The 14,249-nt window shown below is 44.9% G+C and overlaps 1 protein-coding gene across 6 annotated transcripts in view; it reads left to right on the top strand.

The window, feature by feature from the left end:
- Positions 1-14,249, top strand: part of fbrsl1 (fibrosin-like 1) — a 387,345-nt gene that overhangs the window by 362,806 nt on the left and 10,290 nt on the right. For 4 of the 6 annotated variants that reach the window (XM_007901762.2, XM_007901761.2, XM_007901765.2 and 1 more), the window contains 7 exons: positions 391-760; positions 2,379-2,650; positions 4,324-4,484; positions 6,282-6,332; positions 7,384-7,479; positions 10,360-10,431; positions 12,279-12,308. In XM_007901762.2, the coding sequence (XP_007899953.1) occupies positions 391-760; positions 2,379-2,650; positions 4,324-4,484; positions 6,282-6,332; positions 7,384-7,479; positions 10,360-10,431; positions 12,279-12,308 (1,052 nt within the window). The remainder of the gene's footprint in view (positions 1-390; positions 761-2,378; positions 2,651-4,323; positions 4,485-6,281; positions 6,333-7,383; positions 7,480-10,359; positions 10,432-12,278; positions 12,309-14,249) is intronic. The other 2 variants (XM_007901766.2, XM_007901763.2) reach the window with 1 other exon arrangement.

Raw genomic sequence — 14,249 nt, 5'->3', positions numbered from 1 at the left:
GGCTGTGAGATTGGCCTCTTTGTCAATTTAAACAGGTAGATTTTTTTTAATAAATTGTGGGAAATGCTATTAGGTTTGCGATAAAGCCCCTACATTTAATTAATCCTCAAATATTAAGGGGAATGAATGAGCTGCGGATTTTGATCAGCGCGCAGTGGGGAAAAGGCTGTGAACTTTTCATTGCTCCACGGCAACACAATCATTTTCTGCTAAGACTGTAGGTTTGGCACAGAGCTGAATCGACAGGCGTTTAACCAATAATTAGGAGTGAGTTATTAAAGCTGACTTTGTTCCTCAGAGAGGCAGGATCAGCTGATGGTGGTTAAGCATGGAAATGTACTGCATAAACACTTCACAAAAAATAGCTTTCACTTTCCTTTAATTTCCCAGGTTCAAGCTTCACTGGAAGCAGCCTGACATCGAATGAGAAACCTGAAACAAAGAGATCAGGTGTTCCCAAGATCTCGGGGCTCGAGCGTAGCCAGGAACAGAGCAAGGAGGTGCCCTTCATCCCCCTGGTCCCCAGTCCTCCTCCGCCCGTCATCATCCCTCCAGTGTCCATCGCCTGCGTTCCTCACCGCACAGCCAGCCCGGCCGTGAAGGAGGTGGTGCATCAGACCCAGCCACGCCCGAGGCAGCCAACTCCACAGCTACAACCACCACAAGTGCAGCACCCTCCACTGCCTCCCGTCCACCCCCAGCTGCCTGCACATCACCAGATTCACCACCAGCTGCCTTTCAGCAGTCTTAACAGTATCAGGTAAGCGGCAGCACATCACATCGATTTCATCGATGGAGTTAACCAAACATATCGGCACGTCAGCAGTGAGCCCCCTCTCCCAGTCCCCCCCCCCTCTCTCCCAGTCCCGTTCCCCCCCCCCTCTCTCCCAGTCACCCCCGCCCCCTCTCTCCCAGTCCCCCCCGCCCCCCCATCTCTCCCAGTCCCCCCCTTCTCTCCCAGTTCCCGCCCCCACTTTTCTCCCAGTCCCCTCCCTTCTCTCCCAGGCCCCCCCTCATCTCCTAGTCCCCTCTCTCGCCTCTCCTCTCCCTTCCCCCTCCATTCCCTCCCCCTCTCCCCCCTCCTCCTTTCCACTCCTTCCCCCTTCCTCTTCCTCCCCCTCCCTCTTGCCTCCCCCCCCCTTTACAAGTACCTATCCAGTTCCCTTTTGAAAGCTATTATCAAATCTGCTTCCACCACCTTTTTTTAGCAGTACATTCCAGACCGTAACAACTCGCCGCATTAAAGAAAAATTCTCTTCATCTCCCCTCTGGTTCTTTTTCTACTCAGTCCTTAAATGTGGGCAACACATATCTGATCTGTGGTTCCCACCACGAGGGCACATATTCCTGGCAGTGTGCTGGTTAACGCCAATAAAACCAGGAGGACGAGGTGTGATCGCTGAGGCACGAGGAGACAGAAGTTCTCGTTGACCTGAATGTTCTGACTTTGGTAGCAATCTGGTCCTCGCGGACCAAATTTACACTAAACATAAACGCAAGCAATTAGTTCATCTGTATTCCCAAATCACCCAGGGGCTGACAGGCATGGTTGTCTGCACAGTGTAATTTCACATTGGAGTTTGCAGGCTAGGATCCGGGTGCTTCACCGACTGATACAAGATCAGAGGCTGAAACATCATAAAGCTATATCAGTCTGTCAATTACTAGATTACTGCAGCCCAATTAACTACAGGAAGGGGAAGACTGATAGCCAGATGGAAGCGCATATAGGATTTTTATTAACAAAACACTCTAAACTTGTCTCACAAGCGAGGGCCTGGGTTCGATTCCTGGCTGGGGCGAATGTTGGGCAACTTTCCGTCCCCCCAAATCCACACACGCCTCTGTTTACCTAGTCAGTAACTGGAACCGGGTTGTTAATCGATTGATGGATCGCTTTTCCGGGGGCAATAATCCCTTCAGAATAATAATAATTTGGTCACTCAATGCATAACTGTTTGTGGGACACTGCTGTGCGCAATTGGCTGACTCGTTTCGCCCACAAATACACAAAATATACAAAGTGTATTCTGTGAAGAGCTTTGAGACGTCTTACAGTCGTGATAGGGGCTACATCAAATGCAAGAATTATTATTATTATGGTGATAGAAATCAAGGGGTTTAGAAGCTCTCCAGGAAACCGAAGCGGGGAATGATGATAATAACACATCTCTGTGATAGAACAGTGCTTCACATCCACATTCCCTTTAATATCAGACCCTGGGCCTCAGTGAGACTGATGTGAATGTAGACGAGTGTTTAAAATGGGCTGTAACCTTCCCACAGGGAGATCTCCCACCTTGCTCTCTGTGCTGTGCCTGTGGGTGTGCGAGGTCTTTGGACAACATGTTAACTAACAGCCACATTTCTCTTTCCAGCAGCCGGAGTAGCAGCGCCAGCAGTGCTGCAAGCATCAGCCTGCCCAAGCACTTAACTCCGTCCCCCCAAATCCACCCCCACCATTCAGCCACTCCAGTACTTCCCCTCTCCATTCCTAACCTCGCTACCTCACACAATTTCTCCCTGCGGCCTCCCACACTCCCGCTCCACCACGCCATGTTTGCCACTCCGGCTACCTTGCCACCACCACCTCCTCTAACGTCAAACAGTCTTGTGGTGCCGGGCCATCCCGCAGGACCTGGCTATTCAGGTAGGTGCACACTCTTTGTCACTGTGTTTGAGCCATGCTTTACGCTCATTAGGAGCAGAGCAATTTGCTGTTTAATTAACTGTTAATTCCCAAGAATGAAAAATATCTTTTGTTTTGAGGGCTGATGTTTGTTTCAATTAAAAGTAGTCATTTTTATTCCTTAATTTTTTTTAATAATAACAATAATAACGCACTGCATGTAATTGACTTCCTGATGGTGAGAATGTTGTGATCTGGGGAAATGGAGGTGTCATTGTGTTATGCAGCACCGTGAAATAAATTCCTTTGCAATTAATGATCTGAAAGCAATTGGACATCCAGTCAAAGCCACTAGCATTAAAGTTTAGTGATGAATCCAACGCAATCTCTTGTGTGGGACTTTTGGTCTAACTTGAGAGTTGCAGACGTTTTCTCAACTGATCGTGTTCGTGGGGGGGCAAGCTGTAAAGAAGCTTTGGTAGTTACCTGGGAGACGGAAATGACAGCTGGCAGGAGAGGCAAGGACACCCCATGTCCTCCATTAGGTGGATACAGTGAGGACAGTATTTGGTTTGATGGAGAGGACTGTTAGTAGTTTATTTCCCCTCTCGTTCCCTCCATACAAGCGAACTAGCTTGGGATATCCACTCATTCTTCTGGGGAAGAGAAACAAAACAGCTGATGTTCAGTGGTGATACACTATCAGACTAACACGCCCGCCCCCGTTTAGTCCCCCTGCAAACCCGGAATGCTGGAATGATGTTAAAACTCATTACACAAGTAAAGCTGATTTCTGTGCTACAACTGTCACTTTTGACGACTTATCCCCAGTGCACGTTTAAGGACATTGGGGGCATGTGAAAGCAAGTGTGTGCGTTTATCACTTTAAATTGCTGCCTGATGTGGTGTCCTGGGCAGTTTTGGCCAAGTGGTTTGCGTTCCTATTCAGTGATGTGCGGTTTAGTCCCTTGACTTGACATTGTATTTAACAACGATCCGTTTTACGTCGGTCTAAAAAGAGTCTCGGATTTTCGAGCTGTTTATCTCGAGTAAAATAATTCAGACTGAACTAAAGAATGCATGTTTTTTTTCATGAAACCATGTTCTCTTTGGAATTCCTTCCCACAGTCCCTTCGCCTCGCCCCCTCCCTTGCCTCCTTCAAGACCTTCCTCTTCAACCGTGCATTCAGCCACCCTCCTACCCCTACCCCCAGTTCGGGTGCAAATCACTGACTGTCCAGCGCCTTGAGACGTCCTCACGACGTGAAAGGCGCTGTGTAAATATAATTTGCTATTGTTGTTCGAATGGAATTGTTTGTCGTGCTGGAGTGGTGCAGAGAAGCATGTCCTCGCAAGAGCAAGCAGACATTTTGTCTCATCCCAAACGTTTCCCTTCACTGGGAGGCGGGGATGATTGGCAGTGCGGCTCGTAGACATTACCTGCTGTAGCAGCACAGACGTGGGGTCTGAGCTGCCACCTCCGCGGGTCAGAGCCACGGTGTGAGTGTCTGATCGCACGCCAGGCTGTGTGCACAGGCGCTGGGAGGGTTTCAGCCACGGGTGTTGCTGGCTGCTCTCATGGTGACGAGTGGCGCGTCTCACCATTATCTGAGGGTGAGGTGGGGGCTGACTGTTGTTTCTGGTCCCAGTTGGTTTCTGCTGGGATGACTCATATGGTTCTCTTCTGTCTCCAGATACCAGCCTGTTGATATCATTCAACCAACCTATCATGTATTGTCAGCCTCAGTCAGGAATTCTGATTGGAGCTTTGTCACAGGCATCTCTGTTACCTCCACCATTGAGTCCTCACGTAGAAAACCACCACAGCATGACCTGCAGAAACAGGGAATGCCAGGTGAATATTGGCTATTCTTTACTTTACCACTGACTGGCCCACGGCCCTTCTCTCTCTTTCTTTCTCTTACAGAGCGTGAGCTGCTGAGGCAAGAGCTGAACAACCGTTTTTTGGTTCAGAGTTGGGAGCGGGCGGGGTCGCTGGGCCCGCGGCCGTGCCTGAGGGCGGACTTTCATCAGCACCAACATCAGCATCAGCACACGCATCAGCACACACATCAGCACACGTTCTCTCCTTTCCCTGCGACTCTGCCACCCACTCCGCACATGCCGCCCACTGCACCCCCTATGGTGCGTAACCCAGGCAGAAAAGTGAGGATAAGTAGAGCATCTCTCTTAACTCTCTCCCACCCACCCCCCCCACCCCCGGACAACAAAGCTCCCTTCGCTCTCTCTCTTGCCATCAGTGACCACAGGTTGGCTGGCATGTTTTTTTTAAACCTCAATCTCCTGATATATCTTTTGACCGTACAACCAAGTAGCGCACACACCAGGCAGGTCGGTCGGTGCCTGTACTGAAGTTGTTTCTGGCACTTGTGTTTTCACCCATTGCTGTTTTACTGTGGGCATTAATAATTAAAGAGAATAATATCTTTAACGCCACTTTAATGTTTGATGAACGTCAAATTAAATACTGTCGCTCTCCCTTTTCTTTGCAATACCACAAAATACCGACAGTTGCGAGAGAAGGCTTTGTGCAGAATTTTGATTGTACTTTAAAGGCTTGTATGGTCAAAGAAATAGTGGAGACGAGACATATCCTTTCTGTCCCTTGGGACACATTGATTCTGTGCTTGTTGCAGCAGTGGGAGTTTAATCTTTAGTGTCGCAAATATGTTTTCTTTATTTAGACAGTGTAGAACGACTGAATTGTGCAATAAATTTATTGAGAGCAATAAACCGGGCAAAAGACTTGCCAAACCACAGCCATCTAATCTGCACAGGAATAAAATGGAAACTCATCCACGTGTTCTCTTCTACCTAATTCTGTGAATGAAAGCGGTTGTATTCCCACGGCATATTCTCACATACAGCCACAATCTGTGCAGCATAATTAGAGTTGAGAAGGCGGAATCGAAGTCACCTTAAACCATATGGCTCCAAAACGGTGTACCGACTTTAAATAAGTGTTAAAAGCGTCTAATTGGAAGCTATCTGGTGTATACACCAGCGCTGTGCAAGCTGCAGGCTTCCCCTTGAAATGGCGTTGTTAAATTTCATAAAAGAAAAATGTTCGAACTTCTTCTAAAACAAAGCGGCTTAATGGTGTGCATGGGTTTTTATGCGCAAGGAACTATACCATGTGACCTAATTATGGTTATAAAGAAGTGTGTGTATAATCTACCTAGTGTATGTTTTTGTGATTAATGTTGTTTATGCTGACTTAAGTGGCAGACATCTGGTAATGGCTATAATTAATGAAATTATGCGTGTGTTCTGTATACATAGTTATTATATTCAGAGGCAGCTGCCTCGCCAAATGGCTGTGTGAAGATTTTCCATTTCCTAATGTCCCGTAATTGTTTAAAGATGAAATATGTAGAAATAATTATTAAAAGCTGTTTAGCAGTTAAAGAACGCAGTTGCAAATGGTTTCTGACAGGTTGAAAAATCATGTAAGCAAACTAATAATATTGATCAGTCAATTATTAGCTGCTTTTGAACCGTGTGAGGAAACGCGGTATTGATTGGCAAACCAGTTTAATCTCGGCAGGTTAGACTCAAGTGACGCTGAATTGCTTTAATGTTAGCCAAATAGCAGAAAATTGTTAACAATTTCCTTCTCTCTTCTTCTCAGTTTGAAAAATATGCACCAAAAATCGAAAACCCATTCTATCGCCATTCTAGCGTAAGTATCCTTTGGTTACTGAGAGTGTGTGCGCGTGTGTGTGCCTCAGCTTTCAGACTAAAGATTGTCATTCCATTATCATCCAGTTTCATTTCACCTGTATATTTGTGGAGTCCAGTAGCTTAATGGTGAGAGCACTCTCCTTGCAAATGAGAGGAGTTGGGTTCGATTCCTGGGCAGGGCGAAATATTGGGCAAGTTTCCTTAATCCACTCGCCTCTGTTTACCCAGCAGTAAGTAGGAACCCGGTTGTTAGTCGATTGGCGGATCGCTTTTCCAGGGATAATATATAAGCCCTTCAAATAAAAATAATTTTCTCACTTAATACACGACTGTTTGTTGGACGCTCCAATGGCTGCTGCGTTTCACCCACAAAATATAGTCATACACTTAAAGCATATTCTGTGAAGCGCTTTGAGACATCGCGATGATGTGATAAGGCCCTATATCAAATGCAAGGATTATTATTATGGTTTCCTGCACATCTGCACTTCATTTAATCAGCTCCCAATTTGCATTTCTAATGAACTGCCCAGATCTGACTCAATGCTTTTGAACTTTGAAGCGCTTTCTAGCTTCAGATTGGACAATATCTCCCCTTGGTTTTTAATGCTCTGTTTAATGTGCACAGCGCACCCAGGGAGAAGCTTATTTAACACGAGGCATTTGCTCACATCTGTCGATTTGTCCCTGAGTTGTTGCCAGTAGCTTAGAAAATGTTATGTATTTAGAAAAAGTAGGCGTGAATGCAGACCCAATGTTAATAAGGGAGCAACTATTTCAAAGCTACATTCACGCTTCTGAATTGTGTCTTAAACCTCGTACCATATCTTTGCCATTCACCTTATCCTGAATCTGGTTGAGTGCCTGTTGTAAGCAGTTTTTAAATGCTGGCTGAGATATTGCATGCATGTGTAAACAGCTCACATACTTGTGTTCTTGAGTATCGGAATCTTGTCTGTAGAGCCTCTGGTTGGCTGTGTCTGCTTTGCATTGCATTGGAAGCTCAAGTTGGAGTTGAGAGAAATTCCTGGTATTTTTGTTGGTTTCAGATTTTCCCATCGTACGCTCCAACAATGCCAGGAATGCCGCCCATGATTCCACATTCAGGTCCCTTTGGGTCTCTTCAGGGAGCATTTCAGCCTAAGGTAGGCACGAGGCGACTTTATATATGCTGAGCGCCAGCAAGCCAGGGTTACTTAGGCTGAACATTGGCCAGTATAAGGCAGGATAAAGGCGTGGCAGCATTGGAAAGGTACAAAGCAGGTTACACCCCATAATACAATATCAATTCACTTTACAGTATATTCTGTGAATTGGTTGAGGCGTCTTGAAGATGTGGACAGGGACTGCATCAAATGCAAGGATTATTATTATTACATCTTCTTAAAATATTTTTGCCCTTTTGAATGAAGCAACTATCCCCAAAGAGTGCCAAAGGAAAAGCAGCGTTAAATTACACACTCTAATTGATAGCGAGTCTGTCAGGACTTGGGGCTGCTGTTTGCTTCCTGTGTGCGATCCGCCCATAAATGGTTAAAGTCTCCTCACCGTGATTGATGTGGTTAACCTATGATTAGGCCAGGGTTCAGTAAGTACAGCATTTTCCACACATATAACTCAAGAAAAAAATGTATCTGTCAAAAGCAGAGCGATTTGATCTGCAAATTTCCAGATAATTTACATGCCGGCTTCAGCAGCAGAGAAGGGCCCTGGGGGTAAACTGCAAAAGGTTAATAATACTTGACCCATCTTTGGAGTCAAAACTCCTGTGGCTGATGCATTGTAATGGTAGGAACCATTTCAAACAAGCAAATTACCCTGTTCTGTAGAGCAGATGATTTTTTTGCCCTGAAGGCCTGTCTTCTGTGTGCTCATGCTGACTGAGCACAATGCCTTTCCGTGGGCTGCCATGATCAGCCAGGGTTATTAAGTTTGCCTGGGTCGGTGCTGCTGAGCGCTCCTCCATTTTTCAGGCCCCAGCGTCTGTCACCGAGCCGGGGAGAGACTGATTACCTCAGTCAATTTCACTGTCTTTGCACTCCACTCTGCTGAGCTGGGAGCCAGTTAAAGGCATAACAGGTTATCCATTATCTGACTGTCATAGTGCAGGCAAATGGCAATTTCATGGACAGCCGGTACAGTACACCCTTAGCTCAAGGTCACAGGAAGGAGATCAGAATGAAACTTAGAATTTTTCTACCATGTATTATCAAATGTAATGAATTACAATTTAAAAATGTTTCTCTTCCAAATGCAAGGTGATAAATTTACAGCGTGTAAAGTAAACACTTTGCGGCGGGGAATGAGCACTGTTATCTCTCTAACGCTTCCAGTTCTGACTGGAATAATGAGTACCTGGGAATGGGTTGAAAGGCTGTAACTTAATCAAGGGCTTCAAATGAGGTCAGACCTGCTAAAGGAAAAGCTTGAGCAGTTTATAAATACGTCTTCTCCTCCCTCGTCCCCTTTCTTCCCCATAGATTTTCGAGCAGTTTTTAGCTGCAGGTTTATGTAATAATATTATTGTACATGGGAATTTATACAGATTTGCAGCACAGAAACAGGCCATGCGGCCCAACTAGTGTGTGCCGGTGTTGGTACTCCACACAAACCTCCTCCTCACCTAAAACCCTCTATTATTTAATAAAACGTAATAGTTTGGGTTTTGTAAACGCTAAGGGATGTGGGGGAGGAGGTGCAGAAAGTGGGATTAAAAAGGCCATTTAGAAAACCAGGGAGCAGTGATCCAGGCATAAAAATAATCTTTGTATTTGAGGACTGAGTGTAGAGAATTCTTGTGTTTCCTGAGTCTTACTATCCTGCCGGGAAATGCCATTCAAAGAAAGGTTCCTCAGACAAATTCTTATGGTATCTGAGCAGGAAGGGAGTGACGGAATTGTGATTTGGGATCCTTAACGTTGCAATTTAGTTGTGCAACAGAATGTGAATGTGGAGGCTTTAAAAGTGCTGTGTGTTTCCAGCTGTGTTTTATATGGACACAACATTCTGAATTGTACTTTGTTTTGCTTTGTTCCCCACCTCCCAACTTACTGTTCTCTCTTGAGAAGGTATGAGCTCCAGCTGGGGGCTGGTACCACAGACAGGGGTTGGTCAGCCTCACTCACTAACTACAACCCGTTCTTCATCGCTCCTGCTTTGTGTTGGCAGACTGTTCCACTGAGGGGGCATGGGGTGTGGAGGAGAGAGGAGCGAGGCCGCACTCTCCAGTCGAACACCGCCCAGTGGGACTGTAGCTAGTTGTATTGGCCTTGCTCCCTCTCCCCTTCCATCTCTGATCCACAAACTCAGCAGAGACCCAGAAGCCTTCCTGGGGTCAAGGTTTTACTCTAGCCCCAGGCTTTACAAACGAAGCAGTTACTGGACAAGTCTGGGAAAGAACTCTATTCTCTGAAAGCACGGCTTTTGCTAAATAAGTGCGTTAGTTGATGTCTTGATCACGGGTTGGTGGTTAAGTGTCCGGTTCACAATGCAGAGAGATAGCCTTGGTGATCCACTGCCCAATCTGAAAAATATGCAGCATCTTTCCCTCAGGAGAGTTAGTGAGAACAGTGAATATAATCCTTAATGCTGCTTTGATTGCTTGCATTAATGCAACATTTAACCGCTGTTTGATTTTATGCAGTATTTGAATGGCTTAATATCAAGGTGTTTAAGGGTATGTAATCCACTCCTTAGACTCCTGAACAGACTCCCTGATCATGAGAGCAAAGCTGCCAACACCCCCACCCCCACAGACACACATACCCTCACACACATACACACATACTTCACACATTGCCCACGGACACAACGAAGATCAGGGATTTGTTGTTTGGGACTCACCCAAATCTCGCCACACGTCTCTTCAGTGTTTTCTTGATTTGAACCATGATCAGCGAGAGGTCTTGAAAGTGAGGGATCTGGTCTGTTTTTCCACTCTGGGTGGCACTTTGACTACAGTGCAGTGATTGAGGAGATTAGAGCAGTTATTGTTAATGACGTGACTGTGGTGTTTATCTTCCCAGACTTCCAATCCAATTGATGTAGCAAGCAGACAAGGAGCAGTTCCTCACACCCTACTGCAGAAGGACCCCAGGGTAAATAAACTAGCCTTATCCCAGCATCCTTTACCACCCTGGATTTGGCATCCTTACATTGCAGACTTGTTGGTGTTTGACTCTAGCCCAGTAGCTCTGTAAAGGACTGTAGTTCTGGTAAACACCATAGCTATATTACTGACCTGCTTGTTGAGCTGCCCATTGAATGGGACCCTTGAGAGCCTCTGTTGATACTGGAGCATAAACCATGACATCAGAAAGTCATTGAGGTTATTGCCATCTCTGGCCCAAGTTGCCTGAGTCTACACAGATAGAGGAAGTGAGAGAAAGATTGAGATTTTATGGGGTGTGGGATTATAGTGAAAGGTGAGGGCTTTGGAACTGACCAATAGGCCTCGAGTTTGCTCTTTACTGAGTGAGCTGATCTCTGCTGAGGTCACCATAGTGTGTGTGATTGTGAATGAAGGAATCAAATCAAAGAGCTTCTTCATTCAATCTAATCTTGTAGATGGAGCATGAAGTCAAGATGGAACTAGACTGTCCTTCATGGTCGAATAGTTTGCCAACACTCACCATCTTGGAAGTCCTGTAGCTTAATGATTAGAGCACTCGCCTCGCAAGCGAGAGGACTTGAGTTTGATTCCCGGTCAGAGCGAAATGTTAGGCAAGTTTCTTTACTCCACACACACGCCTCTGTTTACCCAGCAATAAGTATGAAGCTGGCTGGTAGTCGATTGGAGGATTCCTTTTCCAGGGGCAATAATATTCCCTTCAAAAAAATAATAATTTGGTCAATCAACCCACGGCTGTTTGTGGGACGCTGCTGTGTGGAATTGGCTGCCTCGTTTCGCCTACAAAATATACAGTCAATTCACTTTACAGTGTATTCTGTGAAGCACTTTGAGACGTCTCGAAGATGTGATAAGTGCTGTATCAAATGCAAGGATTATTATTAATATTATCCAGTGATTTTAGTGTAATTGGAAGAGTGCGCGGGTTTTTAATCAAAGTCATTGCTTATAAAATAGACTGGATTCTCATGGGGTAATACTCTCTGCAGTGTGTAAATTCTTTGGAAGTTTTGAATCTTTCCTGCACTCGCCAGTGTTACCTTAAGTATTTGAAGCCAGTAAATGTAGGACTGAAGGTGGACATTACACTGCTGACCTGGGAGTGGAGGAGAAGGGTATTAATGGGATATCTCATTCTCTGTAAGAGTCGTCTGATAGCACACGAGTTGATCTCAGTGCTCAGATCAGATTGTCCTGCTCTCAGAGACAATGGCAGACATCATCACTCTCAGATGCACCCACTCTCAGCCAAAGAAGGGAGGGAATTTTGGCCCCAAATCTAAGCAGGGAAGCCAGCTAAGATGGGAGATAGAGTGAGGAGAAATGTGAGCCCAGTACTTGAGCTCAGAACTCGTGCAGTTCTCGTATTTCAAACGTAAAGTCGAATAACACAGACAAGATGCTCGGTAATCTACAACAGTGAGGCACTGTGTATCGCTGCCAGCTGGTGACGAATATTAGCAGTGACACATGGCCAACACAGATAATGTGTTGTGTATTAGCCTAGCTTTTTTGAGAAAATGTTTGCATTATGTTGCTGTCTGTAAAAGCCTTTACAAAGAATAATTTACCCTTTTACCGATGGTGACATGAGTATTTCATTTGTATCTGATGCTAAAAAATGAAATCCATATATGCCAGGAATTCTTTGAATTACCTCGAAGAGTGATTATCTTTGGGTGGAATTTAATACGTTAAACACTGACAGCCGTATTATTGGTTTACTCTAGATGTTTTTATGTTGTCAGTTCTTATTAATATTTTGCTTCTATCAATATAATAATGTAACATTCTGTCTTTTTTCCCCCTTCGCAGTTGACAGACCCCTATAGACAGACAATAAGAGTAAGTGGAAATGATTAATCATTTTGTAAAGCTACTTCCATCATTTTAAGTTGTGCATTCTTTCCATGTTTCTCTCAAATCTAGCCTGGAACGTTTAAAAGAATATACCTTGTAAACCGCTTACTTTCTCTCATCGATTTCATCCAGTATTTTTCATACAGTGGGACTTGTTCATAATTGTCAAACAGCCTGATTGTTCAGAAGCCAGCTATTGCAAGGATAGTTGGTGTCGATTTCAAGTCGGTTACTAGAATTAAGGAGGACTGTTTGACAAAAACCATCCTTTTGGCCACATATCTGACTCACTTTCACGCTGTGAAGAATTAGTTTCCACTTAAGATGAGTGATCTCTGAACGCTGAGGTGCCTGTGCTCTCGCTTGCTGGCTTGCAGACATAGATGTGGACCGTGGGTTTAAAGCCTTCAATTCCAGATTTCACTCTTTCAGCCAATTGAATAAAAATCAGAATATCAGTGCTCTCCCCACCTTAGCCACCCTGTCCTCTGAGGGTCACACACAGAGTAACAGAGTCCAGAGGGAAATAGATAAATGCTTGAAAAGTGGAATATGAGAGGGTATTGAGGGAGCAAGCAGCAGAGAGGTGCCTCACGCAGAGAATGTGGGCCAAATGGTCTGTTTCTGTGCTGTAACATTCTCTGCTAATACATTAGAGGCTGATTTAAATTGCCCTCCCTTTCCTTCACATCAGGACAGTCAGAACATAATAGGAAAAGAACGAAAATGAAAAGGCATTATTTTATTTATCAAATAATCTACTAATTGAAATTATTGTGTCCTGAATAATTGAATCCAACTTCATGATTCTCACTGCAGCTAAACATGAACTCTTATAAAAACAAAACATGTGAATTATTATATTTCAATTTGCAGCTCACAATATGGGAATTATTATAGCAGAAATAATTTGGAAAGAGTGAAAAGAGATGCTGCTTTAGTTGCTTCCAAACTCTGTTATACTTTTCAGTACTATAGTAGATTTCTGTAAGCTTGCGCCAACGGCAGAGATGGTGAAGCCGTGCACACATACACAGCCCGACGTCCAGCTCTCCTCTGTGCTACAATTGGCTTTGTTGCTCTGGGCTGAGACAGGGTGGCCCTTCCTGATTGCTATGCAATGAACCGCTGTTAGAGACTGTGCAAGTGTGAAGGATTGGGCTCAGATGTGACGCCCTCTAAGGTCAAGCCACCTGCAGACTGGTGCTGTCTTGATTCAAGCGTGCGGAATAGCTTGTCGGACAAGTTACCAGAGTGCTCCTGCTGTCCGCATTCAGCCGCACCAATGGTGTGGGGGTGGGGGGTTTGGGGGGGGGGAGGAAAGTTCTTATAGGTTTTGCCAACAAAATACTGAGTCTTGCTGTTGATGATAGCAGGTAAGTAGTCCAGGGCAACGCGATGCAGAATTTTATTTGCTTCTTGTTTTGGGCCTTGACCCAGTCAGTGATCGGGGTCTTGGCTCCCAATCTGAGAGCATTGGATGGATAAGAACCTCAGTAACATTTAAAACTAAAATGATCAGCTACTCTAGCACGTGGAAGATGATTAGGTTTCTCACTCATTCTCCAGTGATCTTGGGGTATGGTTCAACCAACCAAATTACATGGACGCTTTTAGTGAGCCTGGCCATTTCCTTCCTGTGGTGTGTATGTGTATATATTGTATATGTTTGTTGTATGTACATAGGATCCCATCCTCAGTCTTTATGTTGTATCAGTCATGCATCTGTCCTGGTCACGCAAGCATGTTAATATTTCTGTCGTGGTGCATTCATTTGGACCTTGTGAATGGAACTTTTCTTTGGAAAATATTGAAGCTCCTTGGCTTTCTGGAGGCTGAGATATAAAATAATGGCATTATTCTCGAGGTTTAGCTCCAGTAATCTGTGTGAGCGATAGAAAGAAAGAAGTTGTGTCTCCTGACTGA

The sequence above is a fragment of the Callorhinchus milii genome, unplaced genomic scaffold (assembly GCF_018977255.1).
Source record: "Callorhinchus milii isolate IMCB2004 unplaced genomic scaffold, IMCB_Cmil_1.0 Scaffold8, whole genome shotgun sequence".
Lineage (NCBI taxonomy): Eukaryota > Metazoa > Chordata > Chondrichthyes > Chimaeriformes > Callorhinchidae > Callorhinchus > Callorhinchus milii.
Note: the sequence above shows the minus strand (reverse complement) of the source record. Positions and strands in the feature narration are given on the sequence as shown.